Source organism: Nannospalax galili, unplaced genomic scaffold, assembly GCF_000622305.1.
Source record: "Nannospalax galili isolate Female #2095 unplaced genomic scaffold, S.galili_v1.0 scaffold287, whole genome shotgun sequence".
NCBI classification, from domain to species: domain Eukaryota; kingdom Metazoa; phylum Chordata; class Mammalia; order Rodentia; family Spalacidae; genus Nannospalax; species Nannospalax galili.
The window spans coordinates 653,711-675,960 of NW_008357493.1; the positions used below are offsets into that span (position 1 = coordinate 653,711).

Consider the following 22,250-nt stretch of genomic DNA (forward strand, 5'->3'; position numbering starts at 1 on the left):
ATAATGTGGGCTCTCCCTCATATCTGAAGAGGAAGCCGCATAGCCCAACTGTTGTTTTTGGCAGAAAGTGAAGCTGTGTTAGGACCTTCAGGATGAGGTGTTCTAGGGCTACAGGAGCAGAGTCTTTTCTCTGTGGTTTCAAAAAATAAAGAGACAGGAAAAGTGAGGCCTCAGCACTCACTTGTGTTACACACACACCACACACATCACACACACATACCACACACACCACACACACCACACACACACCACACACACAACACACACATACCCCACACACACACACCACACACACACCACACACACACGCCACACACACACACATACACCATACACACACACCACACACACCACACACACACACCACACACACACACCACACACACAACACACACATACCACACACACACACACCACACACACACCACACACACACACAGATGCGAGGGTTTCACAAGAGGTTTATGCTGTAATGCAACCGAAGAGAATTCTGATTCTCAGACAATTTCATTTCCCACACAGGTGCGCACACATTGCATAGGCACATACAGGCACAGAAAATATACCAAAACCTGACAAAGACTGGAACAGAATTCAAAATGAGGAAAATATAATCAAATGGCACACTAAAACAGGATGGCATGCTTTATAACAATGGTTTTCTTTCAGGAATATATAGATGATTCAGCATTAGGAAATCTATTACAAGGGAAGAAAAATAATAATTTGACAAAATTCAAAAGCTATTCAGGCATCAATTCTCAGGCATTACATGCATGTAGTTCACCTACACTCATGTAAGCAAAACATGTATGTGCACACATAAAATATAAGTGAATAAATAAATAATATCAATTCTCACAATCCTTACACGGTGTGAATCCTTGCTTTTGAGTTCAATCTGCCATTTGTCAAATCTTGAAGCCTGCATTACACCACTGTTTCTCTAAATGGTACAATGTAAACTAGTCGAGGCCCAGCTTCACCCCACATTTCTAATCTTTGGAAAGATGAGTGGTACAGAACGGATACCCTGTGGCAGAAATTTTCTCCCCTTGTTTTTATTTTACTAAAATTGTAATTTATTTTTGTCTCCCATGTACCAATTGCACGGTACACCCTCTTTACTTTGCTGGCCATTTTCTATACATCTTGTGCCCTTTCTTTTGCCCTTTAACATCTTCAAAATACCTCAGGTTAAGGACATCCTGCAGAAGGACATTATGTTCTGAATTTGTCACGTGACATTTCTCTTGTGTTCAGTGCATCAACAAATATTAAAGTGCCTCAACGATACTGGAGCCCCATCATCATGACAGGACATGGGTTTAGCTTTAGGTGGCATGATACACCCGACCCTAGATTCATGTAGCCTCCAATTAGACCACCTAGCTCCTTTTCCAGATATGCTAAGGCTTTGTACCTTATGAAATGTAACTAGCTTTAAACTAACATATTTCTACCAATTTCTTTAGTTATGTACTTTTAAAAATAATTCCAATCTCAATAAAATAAAAATGTGTTGTTTTCTGGAGGTTAATATGAAGATACTACTGAACTACTTAAGACATTCAGTGCACCTTATTAACTTAAGTGACATGGAAATACTCACCTTGACAATACCCCGGATGTGCATTTTTGCTATCATCTCTGCAGTGTAGAGAAACATCAATAAAGTGTCCAAAGTGAAGGTCACATACTGGAGAGGAGGATAGTGCTCGAAGGTCATGGGTGTGTTCATGCAAACCGAGATAACGCTGATGATGGCACAGATGCGCAGCAAAGAGTGCACCCACTGAAAGAATAAGCCAAAGCACTTTGTGACCGTCCACACTGAGGCCTTTGGCATGCCTTAGGAGCCATGGTATTTGAAAACAATGCTCAGGTTAAAGCTGTTCACCAGTGCAGAGGTAAGGAAGCAGGAAACAGACATCTGCTAAGTACATATAATGTACTCAGTATTTTTACACATTTTATAATACTTAATTCTTAAAGCAGCTGATTTTCCACATGAACAGTCTACGACTATGAAAAGGTTAAGAGACATTCCTGAGATTACACATTAATAAGGACCAAATTCAAGGTTTAAAGTTAGTTTCAAGGCCATCAGATTACTCTATGGGAAAATTCTGGTTCTATTAAGTTATGTGTTATGAACATAGTCATAATGAACTTTGATGTGAATTTTCTTCTTTCTTGTACTATAAGCACCTGGAATCAGGAACCGTATTCTATTTAATATAACTTCTCCAGTACATGGCACCCTGGCCAGAATAGCAAATGATTTTTAATGAATCAAAGCAGATCACTTACGATTTTTAAAATGAATTTACATTTAACACTTACTATACATAGGTTTAAAAAATTATATCATATATAATGTCCCTATATAAAAAACACGCCAGGGCAGTGAGATGGCTTGGTGGATAAAAGCACTTGTTATGCAAGCTTGATGACTTAAGTTCAATCTCAGAACCCAATTATACAAGAAAGAATAAACTCACAAAAGTTGTCCTCTAACACTCACACACGCACACACATGGAAAGAAGATAATGAACGTGGTTTTCTCTCTGTTTTTGTAAAATATTTGTTTATTTTGGGGGGCTGGAGAGATGGCTCAGCAGTTAAGAGCACAACTGCTGTTGCAGAGGACCCAGGTTTGATTCACAGCACCCACATGGCGGCTACAAACCATCCTTAACTCCAGTTCCCTCTCTCTGCCACTGAAACTCTTCTTCCCAACAAACATACTACTTTAGTGTCTTTGTGTATGTTCCTGAGTGTGTGTGTGTATACCATGTGTGTGCAAGTGTCCATGGAGACCAGAAGAGGGCATCAAATTCCCTGGAACTGGAGCCACAGGCAGTTGTTAGCTGCCATGTGGGTGCTGGGAGCCAAATCCAGATCTTCTACCAGAACAATAAGTGCTCTTAGTCATCTCTCTAGTCCTGAGATTTTTCTCTTTACTTTGGAGAAAATGTTTTTTTACAAATTTAGCCCAGAATCTCTTTTTAAAATTTTAAATCAAGTTTATATACAATTCCAGCATACATCAATGTGCTGTCTAATGATTTTAACTAACTCCAAAATAAGAATAAAGAATTAAAAATGAATGTATATATGCCCAATACGCTCATATACAATCCTTTATCATAAAAAGTAATACCTGGAAAATCTTAATATTGTTTTCTAAATAATGAAAGTATTTTTATTATATATATTTTATTGAATTTTGTGCGTTTTGCACATATTATTCCTATTTAGACCCTTCCCCTATCTGCACCCCATGCCATAGCCTCAAAGCGGATTTAATGCATTGTCATATGTGTTAAGGCCTATGGAGTCATGTTCTTTGGGACTTTCATAGTCTCGTGCTTTACTTACATCTCATTAATCTATTTTGAATTGACTTTTGTATATAGTATTAGATGAGTTAATATTCCGTTTATACATGCTGTTATTGAAGAGAAAAATTTTGTCTTTGTGGTACTCTCATTAAAGATCAGTTGATCATGTATGTGCATATTTATTTCTGGGCCTTTTGATCTGTTCCATTGATTTGTATTATTTTATGTATATCATTTTGATTGTATTGTAATAAAAATACAAATAATTAGCTTTGTAATATATTTGAAATCAGGGGGAGGAAGTAATGCCTAGGATAAAAAAATGATTAGTTGCATCTACAAATCAAAATCATAGAATTAATTTTACAGTGAATTACTCAGTGCACATTGTTCCCATGTACACACACTCACACATACACATACATACACAATATATATGTATATATAGGCATATAATCATGTTAATTTATTAATTTTATACTCCCACTGGAAGAATGGTTTAGTTTGACAGTAGATGGATTTTTCAGTTCTAAAACTAGCAAATCCTTAAGATGAAAAAGAGCAATGCTTATCCATGCTGAATCTTACAGAAGACTCAGACACTTGGAGGTGATGACTGAATTCTAATATTTGCTTGAGTAATACAATATTTGTATGAAACTTTAATGCAAGCAATCCTGCACCACATATGACACATATTTTTCAACTTATTTCAAGGGCTGATATACTTTGCATACAGTTTGGAAGCCTTCTGATAAATGTCAATCTGAATTTAGCTCCATCTGGACACTCCAACATAAAGAACTGAATTACCAAGTACTTCAAAAGATGGGCTCTTTCACAACAAACTGATTTTGAGCTTGAAGAATTATGATTAAGCATTAAGAATTTCAACTATTGCCTCTGATATAACTTTGACACTATCTTCAAAAATTCTTAGAAAGTTTGAATGAGCTAGACATTAAGAAAAAGTAAGTAAAAGAGTTATTTTCTAGTCCGTGCAGTTCCCTAAACATGAGTGGAAGACTTGCTATGTATCATGAATTCTGGGCTCTGAGGACATACAAATAGACACAATCTGACACATGTGTAATTTATAGTACAGTATACATTAAGCATTACATATGTAATGACCCCTCAGCATCTCTGGAAGTTTGCTACTAGGACACCACTACAGATGCCCAAATCTGAAGATGCCCAACTACCTTATATAAATGTGGTAATAGTTGTAGATAACTTATACATATTCTCTTGTATAGTTTAAATCGTCTCTGGATGACTTATAACATTTAAAACTAAGTAAATGTTTATTACACCATACTCTTTCTAGAATAATGACAAGGAAAAAAAATGTACATATTCATTACCAATCAGATTTTTTTCAAATATTTTCAATCTGTTGGGGGGGCACTGAAAAAAAGAAAAAAAGAAAAAGAGAAAAGAAAAGGCCAGATATACAGCCTTTAATCCCAGCACTCAGGATGTAGAGTTTGGCAGATCGCTGTGAGATTGAGGCCAGCCTGGTCTGCAGAGCGAGTTCCAGGCCATCCAGGGCTACATAGTGAGACTCTGTCTCAAAAAATAAGAACAAAAACTTAACTTGTGGTTGGTTCAATATAGATGTGGAACAGAGGTCCAACAGTATTTATATTTATATGTAGCATGCCATTTTATTTACACACAAATTTAAAGGAGGATAAACAGAAAGCAGATTTTTTTTTCTATCAGAGGAAGAGGCAAATGAGGAGGACAGGGAGGGTATGAAATCACAGGTGGTCCTAACAGGCAGGCATTGAGATAGAACTTAGAGGGCCAGGAAATAACATGAATAAAACACACTAATATGAACAAGCCAGAAGCCTGCGGGAGCAGGAGGTGTCTTCTGAGGCTCTAGTGGATGGAAGTTGGACACAGGAAAGGGGAATTTGCTGACCAGGGTAGAGCTTGCTTATAACCTACATGCAGGCAATACACACATACACATAAAATAAAAAATAATAAACAAATTTTTTTTAAGAAGAGCCATGGGTGTGATGCCAACACATTTTAATTTGCAGTGAGAGTCACAGGGATGGTTCAATGACCATAAGGCAGAAAGATAATGTCAGCAGAAAGTGTAATATACATAGATTTGTGAGGAGGCTGGAGAAGCATAAGAGGAAGCCCAGTCTGACCATCTTTGTCTTGCTTAAGGGAGACACAAGCAGTAAGAACATCTCAATTCCTTTCATTCCTTCACACCTACAATTGTGTTCAATAAGGAAGTAGCTCCTGTCTTGCTTTGAGTAGCTGAACTTTCAAGACCTAAGAGTAAAGTTTCCTGTCTTGGTCCTGACCACTGTGCCCTCTTGCACACAGCAATATCTGGTTGGTAGCTCTTCCTCTCATGTTCCCATTAGCTTACTTAGGCATAGAAGGTTGGGTAGAGAGACACTTTCAACTTTCTGCTTAGTCTTTGACTCAAAGATTGTGACTCAGAACACGTGCCTAGTGTCTCAGAGGTCCATGCATATTCAGAGTGTTACGGAAAGGACATCAGTTAAGAGTAGTGGCTCATCTTGGACCAACCTGGGAAGTGAAATGATCTCTACACTGTCTGAGGACTGTGTGCCTAGAGCATGGAGGGGAGGGAAGGATGCAGACCACCATCCCGGGTATATATTCCAATGTGAGCATGCACTTCATACTTTCTATTTGAATAGTTCCAACTTCCAGACTCTGAGACTCATTCATATTCCACTGCAGTTCAAACAGATAGTTTAAAGCATATGAGTTTTGAATGTATGAATCAAATTTCCCTTATATCAGCATGTGCTTCTCCAGACTTCAGAAAAGTGACTTACTGGCTTGTTAATCCAGAGTATGTCAGCGTTGTCTGATAGAGATTCATCAGGACCAAAGTCAGTAACTGGTTGGGCTTCCACCCTGGAACTCTGCTTCCTTTTGAGCATGCTGAAGTTAGCTTTGAGGGGCAGATACAAAACCACAGTCTGAGAAAAGAAAAAGAGAGTTAATCATCTAACTACCTTCTTTCCCATCAAAAACACTGAGTCCTTCATCTATAAATTTTGTACTGTGGTATTGTATATAGCAAGCACACATAAATAGACATGAAAAAAGCATCAGATAAAATTGACATTAATAAAATATTGTTTTCACCCAACCCAACAGATTATCTTATGTACTTCACCAGCAGTTTGGAGGTCACTGATGTGGTCTGGAGTAAAATGACTTGCTTCTCTGGGTACACATAACTAAGGGATATTTTTGCTCTATAGAGCTGCTACCACTGCCAGGACCATGCTGGCTAATTCAGATGAAAGACACCATTCATCCCTAGGGCTTTCCTCTGTGTTATTTTACTATGACATTCACAGGCATCTCCTGTTTCCAAAAATAGTCCCAAGTTGATCTCATGGTTTTGTCTGAGGAAAGGTGAATACCACAGAGATTAAAGATAGACACTCCAGAAGATAGAGACTGCTTTCCCTTTTATGAATGTAGTGATGCCCTAAAGTCTTCTAGCTACCCTAAAGTCAATTCTTCATCACCTGCACCTGAAGAAGATGCTAGCTTGCCACTTGTTTTTACAATTCCAGGTCATGTACATTCTATTATGTGTCACCTCCCTTTGGCCATTGTTACCACCTTCCACAATTTAGCAGCCATCTAAGGATTATCTTCTATCTGTCAAATGGCAAACAAGTGTAATATAATAAGAGGTGCTACCAAGAAGAAGTACCTAATTACTCTTTAGTCCACAGAAAGAAATTGATTAACACTTGTCCGAGTCTTTTTTTTCTTTATCTTCCAGATATGGTCTCAGACCTAGCTGATCTTGAACTCATTTCATAGACCAGGCTGGCTTTGAACTTATAGCTATCCTCCTGCCTCTACTTCCTACGTGCTGAGATTACAGGCATGTGGCACAGTGCCTGGTTGAAGGCTGACTTTGGATGGATCGTTGCTGTGCTTTTGTATGGACCCAGATCCATGGCTTGAATCTTAAAGAAGAACATGTTATGATTTTTGGATAAGTATTACTTGAGGCAAGTGTGTTTATTTAGTGGTGTTTATTTAATCGGTATCATGGTCCTAACAGAAAGAAAAACCTTTAGTTTGTTTCTTTGTTGCTGTTGTTGCTTCTTGTGTTTTACTTTGTTTGACTGAGATAGAATCTCACTGTGCAGCCTGGCTGGCTGGGAACTTGCTGTGTAGACCCAGCTAGCTTTAAACATGCAGCAATCCTTCTGCCTCTGCCTCTCAAATACTATGAGTATAAGCATGCACTACCATGCCTGGGAAGAAGAAGCATCTTGTCTTTATATGCACACATGAGAAATGATACCCTTGAGTCAAGTGACAAATTGACCAATGCTATCTAAGTGAACTTGAGATTGAAGACAAGTCCAGTCTTATTACAAAGCCTAAGATGTTGGGAGTTGGTCACTGGGCTGCTGAACACACTCAAGAAGACAACTAAAGACAGATGACAGAGGGCGGCTCTTCTAAGAAGTGGACAGAGATGGGAATGGCAAGTCAGGAAAATATGGCCATTTCAACACCAATATTCACTGACTCTCCTTCCTGGTGCCTCAGAGAGCTGGAGGAATAAACTCCATTAAAGAAAATGAGCAGAACTCAGTCCTCATCATAAAAGAAGAGGAACATGAATAATATGTAGTGTAAGTAACTATGTGCAGTTGCAGTTTTTACTGAGAAAGAAAATAAAATACAACTAAGGACAAAACTTCTGAATGATTCCGTGTTTTTGAGGGTTCACTTCTCCTTGCTGTGTTTCTCAAGCCATCTGAGTAGGTACCACTTCCCAACCTTCTTATTCCCAGAAGAAATCAAGCCACTTGTCTTTAAAATTCGCTAAGTATTGCCAAGCTGTCATTGCCTTGAACATGGAATTTAAATGTGAGCTTTGCAGTAGGTTTCACTAATCAATTTTATTTTACATAAATGAAGTTAGGCACTCTTGACATGCCATGTAAATGTATGCAGAATATTCAAATGATGCTTATTCTCTGATTTACTTGTGGGGGGAACACATCTGGTAGCCTTAATTTGAGATGCCTCTTTAATGACAGGCTCCTGCTTATCCAAAGGCTGGTTGGAGAATCTTTGAGAAAACCTTCCTGACCAAAGGGAAGAAGAATAGTTTTACAGTGGTACTCAAAGATGAGGCAGAGGACTGTGGCGACCTACCCATGATTTTTTTTTTCCCACAGCGCCAGTGAAGATTGAGGGACATTTGAATTATATGCACTTTTATTACCAAAATACTACTTGAAGCAAAATTGACTTTTGTTTGATTTATCCTCAGAAATACACATAATTTATTTTGGGAGAAAAGTATCCATTTTGGCAATATTTGATACATGAAAAGAGTTCAACTGTAATTGAATGACGTCAGCTGTCACTCACTGTGATACTCCTTTCACCAGCTGCCAACATGCCACCAAATCCAACAGTGCCCAGGAAATGATCTGTCAAACTCAGAGAATCCACACATACATTAAAACTTATCAAGCACCTCCTGAATTACTGAATCTTTGACTGTTTTAGCAATATTGAACTCTCTAGAAATAGTCAAGCAATAAAATAAATAAATTGAGGGCAGTTGGTTGCAGCAGCTTTCCTATATACTTAGTGTTGCTCTGTACCTCTGCTGACATTGAGTCAATATAAGCATTCACAAAACACTATAATTGCCTTGATAAAGACAAAAAGGGATATTTACGTATCATAGATGAGCTTTCTCTTTTGATGGGAATGGATCCTGTGTATCTTTTCCTTATCAACATTATACATTTATAAGCCACATTTTTTTATCTCCAGAGCTGCCTTTTAAAGGCAGTCCACCAGGTTAGAAAAGCATGGCTTTCATCAGCTTTTCCACAATTATTAGAAGTTGATATATAAACAGTTTAATATTGGGAGAAGCTGCACAGTTACAATATGGTCATTGATAAATCCTTTACTCAGAATCAACTAACAGCAACTCAGGGAGAAAACACTCTGCTTCATTGCTTTCTTTTAAATGATTAAAATCCAGTTGCTCCCATATAGTAATTTTTCTCTATTGGCATACATTGTCCCTATTTCATCTCTACCCTCTAGTAAGCAACTTGAAATGAAATTGCTGTTTGTTTGTTTAACCATGAGATGTTTGCAACACTGTGGGTCATTTTTTCATCTCTGGAGCTCTCAGGCTTGTATCTTTGAAGTCTTCTTCTGTCTTCTGAGTTATGGTTTATAGCATGTCTTCTTCCTAGTCCAGCTGCCATGTGTAATGTCCATTACTAGTGTCCCACTGCCAAATACAGAGTCATGTACCTGTGCTGCCTCTCTCTTAGATACAAGGTGACCTCATAATTCATCTTAACAGAATTACAAGGTAGAGTATCCTTCTGATTCTCTCTTCCCTCCCATGTCCCAAATCCTACCACCCTAAATGCTACAGGCTCTACACAAACAGTGGAAGGACCACACAGATTTACACTGCATCTATCCTCAGTAGCAGTAGCAACCTCTTACTTCTTTGTTCTATATATTGACCCTTTGTTTTCTTACTATCATGAGTTTCCTTTCTAGGTCATAGGATTTCAAATTTGGGCTGCCATGTGTGTGTGTGTCTGTGTGTGTGTGTGTGTGTGTGCGCGTATTTATTGTTTTTTGCAATACTGGGGATCAAACCTCTCAATCAAATGTGATTTCTCATATATTTGGCAAATACTGTGCTTTGAGCTATCTCTAAAGCTCTTAGATTGGAATTTTAATATGTCCTTTACTCTATATAAAATAAAAATCATATGCTCATCATAGTAAATGAAAAAATGACAAAATTTAACTCCTTTTTATGATAAAAACTCTAAAGTTGGAAAGTGTGGAAAAAATGCAGTTTAACACAATGCAGGCCATATACAACATCTCATACCTAACATCACACTGAAAAGGGAAAATCTTAAATATTTCTAGAACAAGATCTAGAACAAGACAAGCATGCTTGCTTCCCACACTGATATTCAGCAAAGTATCTGGGGTGCTAGGCACAGAAATCAGGACAGAAGAAGAAAGCTCATTTAATTGGAAAGGAGGAATGTAAACTGTCCCTGTTTGCAGATGATATGACTTTTAGAAAACTGCAGGTACCTCACCAAACAGCTTTAAGGAATTAATAAATGAATTCAGTAAAGTTGCAGAATAGAAAAACCAATAGATAAAAATCTACCAGTAGCATTGTTGTATTTTAACAGCAATTGGTTTGAAAACAATGAAGAAAGCAACACCATTTCTAATAGATACAAAACAATAAAATGCCTGGTAATAAATTTATCCAAGGAGATGAACGATCTATACAATGAAACACTAAACATTGATACAGAAATTGAAGAGGACACAAATAAAGTTTCCCCGTGTTCATGGATTATCAATTTTTAAATGAACTCAAATTTTTTATATGAATAGTCCTGAAGCCCAGGAAACTATGGCTTATCTAGTTCTTTTTCTGCTCCTAATTCACTCATTCACTAATTCATTCATTCACACATCAAATGCGATGCACCTGCTCTGCATCAGGCACTGCCACGTGCACTGAAGGAACAGCCAAGAACTGCAAAGGCATTTAGAGCTTCAAAACTGCCTGCTTCATCTAAACCCATGTTTAGAGTTGAATCCCATGGTGGGACCTTTCATCTGGCACCCACAAGCTCCACTCTGACTGGAAAGTGCACCACTCTTCATCCTTCAACCTTCATCAGATTTCAAATCTTTTATCCAGCTGTGTCTTCTTTGTTTCCTGCTGACAATCCTGGATAGTCCCAATTATTTAATTTAACTAAAAAACTTTTTTTTGGTCTTTTTGAGACAGGGTCTCCCTGTAATCACAGGTGGCCTGGATTTGCTATAGAGACCAGGCTGGCCTTGAACTCCCAAGTACTGGGATTAAAGGCAGGCATGACCACGCCCGGTGCAAGAATTAAACAAAGAAAAAGACTCCTTTGGCAAATTCGCAGCACTCATTTTGTTCTAAGAATCCCTAAAGAAGACAGCTGTCATTAGGTTCCTTTGGTTCTTTGGGTGCTGTTATATTTGCCAATACAACAACATCAACCCCTACTCTTTGTAATACTTAAGTACACAAAACACACAATATACAATACACACACAAAACACACAATATACATACTACATGTACACCACATACATCACACAAACCATACTTGCACATTATAAACACACACCATATACACATGCTACACACACAACACATATACATATGCACCACACACACAACACACACATCATATACAGGCATACACACATTGAATTGCTACTGGAAACATGCAGTTTTCCAGGATAAATAATGAGCTCATCTGGTTCATTTCCTCTGTCCAGATTATGTTTACTCTGTGTAAAAACAGACTCCAATAAAAATGTTTATTGAGGACTTATTTGTACCAGGCACTGTTTTACATATATCATACAGTAGCTCCTTCCGTTCTTACAAGAACAATTTTACAGCTCCAGGAACCTTACTCATAAAGCTGACCTTGTGTGTGAACCAAAACAATGCAGTGCAAAAGATACTGAATTAAATGTTAAGTATTTTATTCAATAGATAGCAAAAAAGAAAGTTACTTCTCGAACATATTCCAATTACAAAATATGAGCGTTATGAATTCTCTTTGCTCCAATTACTATTTGTAAGAATTGTACAGACATTCCTATCTTCTAATACTAAATCTGCTTTTATTTACTTTTAAAAATATTTTATTTATTATTTTTATTTTATGTGTATGTGTGTATTGCCTGCATGTAGGTAAGTGCACATGTGTCATGCAATGCCCATGGTTGTTGGATCCCCTGGAACTGGAGTTACGGACAGTTGTTAGCTGCCAGATGGGTTCTGGGAAACAGCCAGTGTTCTTACCCGCTGAGCCATCTCTCCAGCCCCTACTTTATTTACTTTATAGTTTTTCTCAATACCAGTTTATTTAAAATATCTATTCTTTTTCTTGAAAGTTCAAATACTTTATCAAAATAATCTAACTAGCCTTTTTGGTTTCTAAAAACATTGCTCACTTAATCATACTCCTTAAGGTGAATCCTAGAAATGTTCTAGTATATTTCAATCACATCTATAGGGAAAATTTTTACTTACTCACATCTGATAACCTTACTTCCTAAACTGATAGATTTTCTCCCCTGAGTTAGCTTTTTCCTCATAAATTCTTAACTGAAGTTTCTAAGAGCATGATAACTGCGAATCAGTTTCTCTTGTGATGTGGGATAGAAGAAACGGGCATCTGTCTGTGAAGATTGTTACTAAGGCAACAAAAGGAAATTTACTGAGAGAAGTCTATTGGTCAGATCCAAAATCCACAGCACAGGACACACACAGCCAACTTTATTTGGCTCTGTAATGTTCTCTGTCCCTCTGTTCCTTGATAAGAGTCGACCAAATGAATAAATGTGACTAAATGAGTTTGCTCCTGTTTATTGTTCAAAATTTAGGGAAAACACAGTGAAACAGAATTTATCAAGAGAAACTCAGTCTAAATAGAAGATACCAATTAGAAGTTACTAAGAGGTAGTTGTTCGGTCTGTAAAAAGAGCTGTCTTATCTAGAAGTTTCCAGTAATGAAGTGGAGGGCCCAGAGGTGGCAGGCGCCTCTGGAAACTCAGAGAGAATGGTTGCACATTAGGAAATCTGAAGGAAGACTTCTGAAGTCTGGGAGCTGTGTGCAATTGTGTGCAATGACCTCTGTGACAAAAGATTCCGATTCCTGAGGCTGCTTGTATGTTTATGCATTTGATCGTTTCTCAAGGCAGACCAATAACCCATAAACACCTGCTCATAATTTCACAGAGAAGCAAACTTGTGCATTATGGATTTTTTTTTTCACCTGAAAGCAGAGAACAAACATTTGTTGAGACCTTGCTCTGTGTCGGGCACTGTCTCCAGGTCTCCGGGTCTCCAGGTCTGACCATGTCTTTAAGTGTTATCCCCACTTGATAAATAAAAATCCTGAGGTCAACATGTCCAGACTCCTAGGAGTTAGAATCAAGTAAAATCCAAGCATGAGGTTTGGAGGAGAGGCAAGGCAGAGACTCTGACTTCTCAATTTTAAAGTTCTATTTTATTCATTATCATTGTGTGTGTGTGTGTGTGTGTGTGTGTGTGTGTGTGTGTGTATGTGTGTGCAAGTACAGGGGTACCATGGCACATGTATGGAGGTCAGAGGACTTTGGGGAGTCAGTTCTCTCCTTCCACAGTGAGATCCAGGGACTGAATTCAGGTCGTCTGGATTATGTGGCAGGTGCCTTTACCTGCTGAGCCATCTCGCCTTTCCAACTTTTAGTTTCTAATAAGAACTTTTGTATTTCTACATGTTTGAAATTATGCTATTTAAATAGTTTTCATTTACAGTTAAAGGTGGTGAGTTTTGTATGTGTTTGTTTTCTTTTCTTTCTTGACATGGTCTCCCTAGTCCCAGCCCACCTGGAAGTCACTGTGTGGACCAGGCTGGCCTCAATCTCACAGATCTCTCAGAGGTCCACCTGCCTCTGCTGGGATTAAAGGTGTATGCCGTCTCGCCCCACATAAAGGAAGTGACTTTTAAAGTTTAAGTTTAAAGCAATTACACCTCACATTTGCTGAGTGTTTGTAGAGCTTTGCATGGATCATTTCATCGCTTTCTCACCACACTTAAATGAAGCAGGTTTCTGTTTTATTTCTACCATGAAACTGAGGACTTGGAGAGGGTAAGTGCCCAGTGTGGGTTACATGGTTAGTGTGTGCTAAGCCACCAGAGATCCAAGTCCTAGGTTTTCTCCCTGTGAGTCTGACCTCTACACCTTCGTTCTATCAGAATCCTTAAATTACAGATGGAATCATCTACCTTTCTTCATCCCCCTGGGGATCCTTTGCTTAGGAGCTTCAGATATTTGGAGCAGCTTTTCCCAAACTCTTACCTGGATTTGGCTTAGAGGGAAGACAGGGTGTTGGGGATTGATGAATGGTTTTCTTTGAAACACAGCCTGGACTCTTATGTGTCCAGACCACAATGAAGAACTAAGGCTATGGAAATTTTCATCCCTGTGGGAGTCACAGCAGAGCAGCTCCTCCTCCCTTCCCAGAGGTTACAGGACGCTTGTTGATTTTCAGTCTAATTTGCTATGAAAGTAAATGACTTGTTTGGGGCTGTAAGCTGTTTTTTTTCTCTTCCATCCCTTCTCCCCTCTCTCACTCTTTTTTTCTCCTCTTTTTCTGCATTTGCCTCTCTCATCACCCTCTTCAACATGTAATTTTTCTTTTGGGGTACTTACTCATCTGTGTCTTGATCTTCACTAAATCTCTGCAGAAACAGAAAACAGAATGCTACAGTCTGGTCTAGTTCCAGCAGGACTATCAGCCCACCCAAGGTGAGTGACCACACAGAAGCTGCCAAATTCATCCAGGGCCATCTCCCAAGACAGATTCTTCCTTTCTCTCTGCCTTTGTTCAACACACTAATTAGAAAGAGGAAATGAATCCTTACTTTTTATGAGTCCATTTCCTAAATTTCAAAGAAAAACAGCATGGTATTTTTCTGGTACTTTCTATAAATATGCTAAAAAATGTAATTGCATTACCAAGGATTGTTCTATTTAATTTTTTAACTATGAAAGTTAAATTTATTTGTACCTTTGAAAATTATTGGTCTTCATAAAAGAATTTGGAAAAATTATAATGTCCCAAGATCCTTTTGCCTTGTAACCCAGCCTGTCCAAATTAAAACAGTAAGGCAGAGGGAACAGCATGTATTTGTTTTACTTAACACACTGCAGTTAAAACAAAACAGCCAGTAACTCTTGACTGGGACTGGTGGTGCAGACCTTGTAATCCACTTACTCAGAAGTCTGAGACAGGAAAATCACAAGTTCAAGGCCTGCTGAGCTATAGAGCAGGTTGATAGCCAGCTTGGAGAAGGTAGTGAGACCCTATCTCAAAACAAAAAGTGAAAACAAGGCTGAGGATGTAGCTCAGTGGTGGAGTGCTTGCCTGGGATATGCAAGGCCCGGGCTTCAGTCTTCAGTAGTGCAATATACGTATGTGTATATGTGTTTGTCTAAAACTTTTTTAATGTGGTAAGTATTGTTAACAGAAGCACTCTCCTCTGAACAGATTTTAGGGACCCAATGTTGCTAAATATAGAAACAATGCAATAGAGCAGATGTCTAAGGCTTACCTTATGGAACTGAATCTTTATGCCCTGTGATTAGCAACTCTCATTGTTCTCTGAGTTTGATGATTTTAGATTACATATTGATCACAAAGTAAGGTAGTCAGGTCCTCTTGGAGGATAAACAGCTTCTCTCAGCCTTTCCTCGGAAAATGCAGCTGACCTCTTGAATGAGCCCTTGTCCTCTCCCCCTCCACAATGAGAAAAAAAAAAACCTGACTTCCTAATGTTTTGAGCTATCCTGAATACAACACAGGTGTGTGAAAATCTTTTAAGGAGAGAACGGCAAGATTAAAAATCATGATCATATAATTATAGGAATCTCATTTTCTGTCTCAGAGTGGTCTCTGAAGCCTCTCTCACTCTTCATGAAGTGTCAGAGGTTTAAAAGATTCTCACTACCTGAATACCAATGCATCCCTTAATTCTCACCAGCGAAGCTTCCTCATACAACAGAGTGCTTGCACACAGAAGGGCATACTCGCTCAGGGACCACTGAGGAAGAGGAGGCAGAAAGGCTGTAAGAGCCAGTGCTGGTGCCTGAACATAAGGAAACAGTCTTCCAGGCCTCTGGGAACTTGCCTATATGAACTTGTAGCAATGGTGTCAGCATGCAAGACTCATACAAACTGAATCAGCCAAAAATCCAGCATAGAACTGGGGAAATGGGCAGCGGACCCCAACCTTAGCCAAAGAACTATTAGCAACTGAATATTACTGGGTGAGAGAGAATTGATCCTCTTTAAGGGAGTGAATCTAGATAAGCTTACTAGATCCTAGTGGATGAAATTGCACAGAGGGCTATTTGGGAACATCTTTCTGTTCAGAGAGGCCATGGAGACCCCACAAGATGAACTTGAACCAGTGTCCAATCTACAAAGTTACATTCATTTTTTAATGAATAGAAAAATGGAAAACTGCTAAGGATCCACAAAGCTAAAATTATTTTTGTCATAAAATATTGATATATTAAGGTGGGGGAAATGGAAAAGATAATTCAAGATAAAGCCTTCCCAAATTTACAACTATTATTACCTATTAACCTCTTATTTACAACAAATAATTTAATGTCTAAGCTTTAGTCCTTGGAAATATTAAACAAGTTTCCATTTTTTCATGTTTGAAAGGTTCCTGTCCATCCCAGTTTTATGTTTTCTAATATTGTCTGTTTTTCAAACTTCAGCCAAATCTCATAGCTATGAGTTTATTAAATTATAGGATATGAATGATGCTTAGCTGGTATAAAAAAGAAAAACAGAAATGTAATAGTTCAAAAACCTACTGAAAAATTACACATACAAAATCTCTAACATGCGTCTGTGTATAGCTGAAAGCTATATAACAAGAAACAGTGCCAGACAGAAGAAACCTCCCTTCCAGTTATTGGCCAGGGTAATACAAGAAACTCCCAAAATTACACAGGCTATTGCCACAATCCATGACTATCTCCCAGAACTTGAAGTTAAGACCCTATTGCTGAAGACAGGACATACTTCAGACACAGAATTTGGAGAAATGGAGCTGGATCTGACTGGAAGCCACCTCCCCTGAAGGCTAGCTATTATAGTTTTGGAGGACACCATGTAAGTTGCTAAGAGAGAACATCAATTGATGGTCCAACCCCAGCTTTAAGACCTAATAACCACAACAATGACCTGCACAGCAAATTACATTGGTTAAGTAGTGGAAATTTTATCTTGGGGGTAATCAACAGCTATCTAATTGGACTTAAAGCCCACTCAGTGGGATGGAGCTCATGAACTAAGCCAAATGCACATGTCCAGAGAGGTTATAGATCTTAGAGAAAACTCCAAGGCTGTCACATCCCTAGATAAGTGTAATTTCTTACTATGTGCTAAATATGGATCCTTATATTTACAGAGAAGTATGCTAGTCACTAGGACACTTCTTTTGCATCAGACAAGGACTATTATAGAGTTCTACATTTGATCACACACAGAGAAAATGTGTCTGTGAAATGCCTAACCCCAAATGACACATTTACAATGGAACCTGTACCCCTAAGGCTCATGGAACATAGTGGAATAAGGAGTAGAGAGAACACTAATGTATCTCTCATCTCTCCTCAATGAAGCTCCCTCATGCAATAGAAGGCAGTGAACACAAAGGGCCACAAATGACCATAGCATAGAGAATAAGAGAGCCTGAAGAGTGTGAGTCCTTGGACAGGACTCTTGTATTAACTTCACCTACCCAGAGCTAAGGAGCCATTGGGGAAGATGGGCTAGAAAGACTGTAAAAGTCAGGGGAGGAGGAGGTGAATGACCATATGTAAATAGACTTTTACAGGCTCCTGGGACTTTGCTCACATGAACCTACAGCAATGGTGTCAGCATGCACAAGACCTATGTAAACTATTCAGACAAAAATCCAGCATAGAACTGTGGAAATGAGCAGCAGGCTCCAATCTTAGCTGAAGAACTATTGGGCCGCTGATTAATGCTGGGTGAAGGAGAGCTGATCTTCTTTAAGAGAGTGACTCTAGATAGGCTGACTAGACCCCAGTGGATGAACTTGCGTTGAAGAAAGTCTGCGAACACTAACCTGACTCCATAGGCCTTAACACAAGAGAGAATGGATGAAATCCAGTGGGGAGGCTATGGGAGAGTGCCAAAGGGGAAGGGGGTATAAAAATGATTGAGATGTGCATAAAATACATAAAAATTCAATGAAAATAGAAAAAATAAAAAAATACTAAAAACAAATTTGTATCTTATCTGTCATTTTGTTTCTATAATTTTGTACTTTTTTAAACTTTTAAAAAAAAATTTATTTATTATTTTTATTTTATGCATATGCATGTATTGCTTGCATGTAGGTAAGTGCACCTGTGTCGTGCAATGCCTGGGAGGGTCAGAAGAGTCTGTCAGATCCCCTGGCATTGGAGTTAAGGACAGTTGCTAGCTGCCATGTGGGTGCTGGGATTCAAACCCAGGTCTTCTGCAAGAACAACCAGTGTTCTTTCTGCTGAGCCATCTCTCCAGCCCCAATTTTGTACTTTTAAAAATGTACCAAGTTGTTGTTTTATTGAAAAAAAAACCTTCCTTTACTCCAAATGTAATATGTGAAATTAACCACATATGTTTCATAATAATAATGAGAATAGTTAAAAAGAAAATATTAAGAAACTATAGAAATGATCCCTGAAAGTACCCTTTGATAGAAGAACGTTCCAGATTCTAAATTGAGAACTTCACTATTAATGGCATTATTACTGTGTTATGATCATTAACAAAATGTCCTGTAAGGTACATATGACATATTAAGCTCACCATCATTCCTGTTTATTATTTTTAAACTGAGCTTAAATTGAAGCTTTGTGTTTGAAAGTTATAACAAGCATAGATAAAGATGGTGGTTGTACATGATTTCATTTAGAATATATGAAGATTCATTTTGTTTTGAACCTAGGTGGTAAACTGGAATACCTATTACCTGAGAGGCAGCTGTGCCCTGCCCTGACATTCTTCAGTTGTTAAATTCTTGGATTCTTGTTTTTTTTTAATCCTGAGAGATTAAACAGTACACTTGTTAAGCAAAAATGAAACTAACCAAAATTTTAAAATAAAAGCTTTTTTTAAAAAAAGAAAATATTAAACATCAAATCATTTAATTTAGAGACGCTTTTACCTGAAAGACAAGAGAAGTAATTAGTTTCATCTAAACATGGCAAGATACTAATAAAAGTATCCAAAAATCTTACAATCATGAAGATCTGACTTATTTTCTATCCATTCTTCCATTTCAGTCTCTTCATTTGGTCACCAAGATGTGTTAGTATTTAGTTTTTACTGATAAATCTCTTTCATTGATGCTTTATTTCATTACCATCAACTGATGATACGATTTTTGTAACATCTTTCATGAACCTCTCTTTCATCACCCTTTTATATTGGCATTCTAATACATGTTATAGATGAGTACAAAATAATATGCATCAAGGAGGATTAATATCTGGAATATACAAATAACTCAAAAACTTAAATAAAAAGAAATCAAACAACCCCGTTAATAAATAAGCTAATGAAATGAAGAGATGGTTTTCAAAATATTGCCAGTAAACAGAAAAAAATGTTCAAAGTTCTTAGCTATCAAAGAAATGAAAACTACAGTGAGATTCCGTTTCACCCCAGTCAATAGCAATAATTAAGAAAACGTAGAATAAATGCTGGCAAGAATAGTGTGCTGGGGGACCCCTATATACTGCTGGTAGGAATGAAAACTGGCTTGGTCACAATGAAAATCAGCATGGAGATTACTCAAAGATTTAACACTGGAACTACCTACAACCAAATCACCCCCTCTGAGTATATAACCAAAGAACTCCAAGTCAACTACCCACAATCCAGGTACCTCCTTCTGAGTATATAACCAAAGAGCTCCAAATCAACATGCCACAGAGATCCCCTGCACATCCATGTTTATTGCAGCCCTATTCACAATAGCCAAACTATGGAATCAGTCTATATGTTATTACCAGACAAATGACTAAAGAAATGTGGTCTATACACAATGGAGGTTTATTCAGAAACAAAGAAGAATGAAATGACATTTGTTGGATAATGGATACAACTGGAGATTATTATGTGAAGCAAAATAAGCGAGACTTATAGATGAATATCATGTTTGCTTTCATTTGTGGACCCCAAATTGTTCAGACATACATAAAATCATATATAACATAAATACAGAAAGCAATATTTATCTATAATTATAACTATATGTGACATGAAAGCATAAGATGGAGTTGGAGAAACAAGGAGACCACTTGATGAAGGAGAAGAAAGGATAGAAAGTGGTTTATGGAGGTGGATATATTCAAAGAACATGATATACTAGACATTATCTTTATGAAATTCATCACTATATGCAACAAGTATATGCCAACATTATTTACTCATATGTAAATGCTAGTTTAGTATATATAATACAATTTATTTTATTATATGTAATTTAACAGCCTATAATATTAAATATTAATATTCGTTGCAGGTCAGAAATAATGTAGCTCTTCTTTTCTCTATCTGATCTAGAATTTTTCTACTTTATAATTAATTCATCTATGTTTTGATGTTTCAAACTTTATATTTTCTTTCTCTCTGTCATTCCCCTTTCTCATTTATATTTTCTTTCTCTCTGTCATTCCCCTTTCTCATGCTGTTTACATCTTAAGCTGGCATGTTCATGCTTACTGCCCTTTTAGGACACAGTACCCTGTGAGAAGACACTAAACCTTCGGGCTATCTTCTTCCACCATCACAATACTTTCAGCTTTGCATCCTATAATGCTAAGGTAATCAATATTATACAGGAGATCTATTTCTATAACTTTATTAAGGATAGCAAATTGTATTGCTTTAAAGTCCTTTTCTCTTTATTTATTTTTGAACTGCATTTCTGATATTTCTATACTTCAACCTCACTCTGATTTGGGTAGCTATATATACATATACAGTCGTTTTGAGACAAGGTCTCCCTGTAGGCACACTTGGTCTGGAACTCTCTATGTAGATCAGGCTGCCCTGGATCTCACAGAGATCTATCTGCCTCTGCCTCCAGAAGGCTGGGATTAAAAGCATGTGCCATCATGTATGGCTCGTCTTGTATATATTTTTATTTTTTATTTTTTAATTATAAGAAAATTGTCCTCTGATATTTTTCAGACTCATGTTAGTTTACTCATGTTAGAAATTTTGGAAGAGGGAGTATGAAATCCATCTCAGTTGCCCATTTGCATGCAGTTAATTTAAAAAAGCAAAAACTTGATCAAAATTATGATGAGATTTTTTTTCTCTTTATATTTTCAAATTCAATGTCTTCACCAGGCTATATGTAGATGTTGGCTGTGCTTTATTTATTTTTTGAACATGATAACCTATTTTGATCTGCATATGGGTATGTTTTAATCTAAAAGGGAAAATGATCTTGTTTCACTTGAAAACATGGCTGTGCTCCATTTACACTGTTTTCTTGGTCAGGAAGAGCATGTGTGTATGTCTCTGTTGGCTGTCCCCCAGACATAGTGTCCTCTCCACAAACAAAGTCTTCCTTTCATCTCTTTGCTTTGCATAATTGGAAATGATTTTCCCTCTTGATCTCTCCATAAATGACTCCTTTGGCTGCAGGGTTCTGGCCTCTTGTATTTCTGTTCCTCCTTGACCCCCTCCCTGGAGCCCTGCTCCTGCTCCCCCTCTGGACCCAAAGAGTTAGTGCCTGACAGCTGAACATACTCCGTTGGGTCTAGCTGCTCTTAGGCTGTGATCTGATGGGGAACTTGCTTCACAATTCAAGCATTTGTCTTTCCAACCTGGCTCCCAACATTAGTCCTCACCCTTCCAAATTAGAATTTTCCAGGATCTCTTTCTCAGGTTTTGTGAAACACTCTTAGAAAAGGAGTTCTGAACTAAAACGTCTCTACTGAATCAAGCAAAAATATCATGGTTTTTGAAGTCTAAGAACTATGGTCATCTTCTTCTTGACTTGTGGATACAGATTTCTCACTATATAAGTCTTTTGATCATTTCTTTGAAGTTCAGGTTAAAAAGAAAAATGAAACTGGATTGAACTCCACAACCATTTTTCTTAAAAAAGATCGAGTAATTTATTTTTTATTTTTCAACTTTCAATTTTTATAGAATTTCTACT

At 37.6% G+C, this 22,250-nt stretch overlaps 1 protein-coding gene across 1 annotated transcript in view; it reads right to left on the reverse strand.

The window, feature by feature from the left end:
* Nalcn (sodium leak channel, non-selective) overlaps positions 1-22,250 on the reverse strand; it is a gene marked incomplete in the record, with an annotated part of 412,798 nt that overhangs the window by 387,353 nt on the left and 3,195 nt on the right. Inside the window, 2 exon segments of the mRNA XM_017794878.1 lie at positions 1,613-1,795; positions 6,192-6,338. Of these exon segments, the coding sequence (XP_017650367.1) occupies positions 1,613-1,795; positions 6,192-6,299 (291 nt within the window).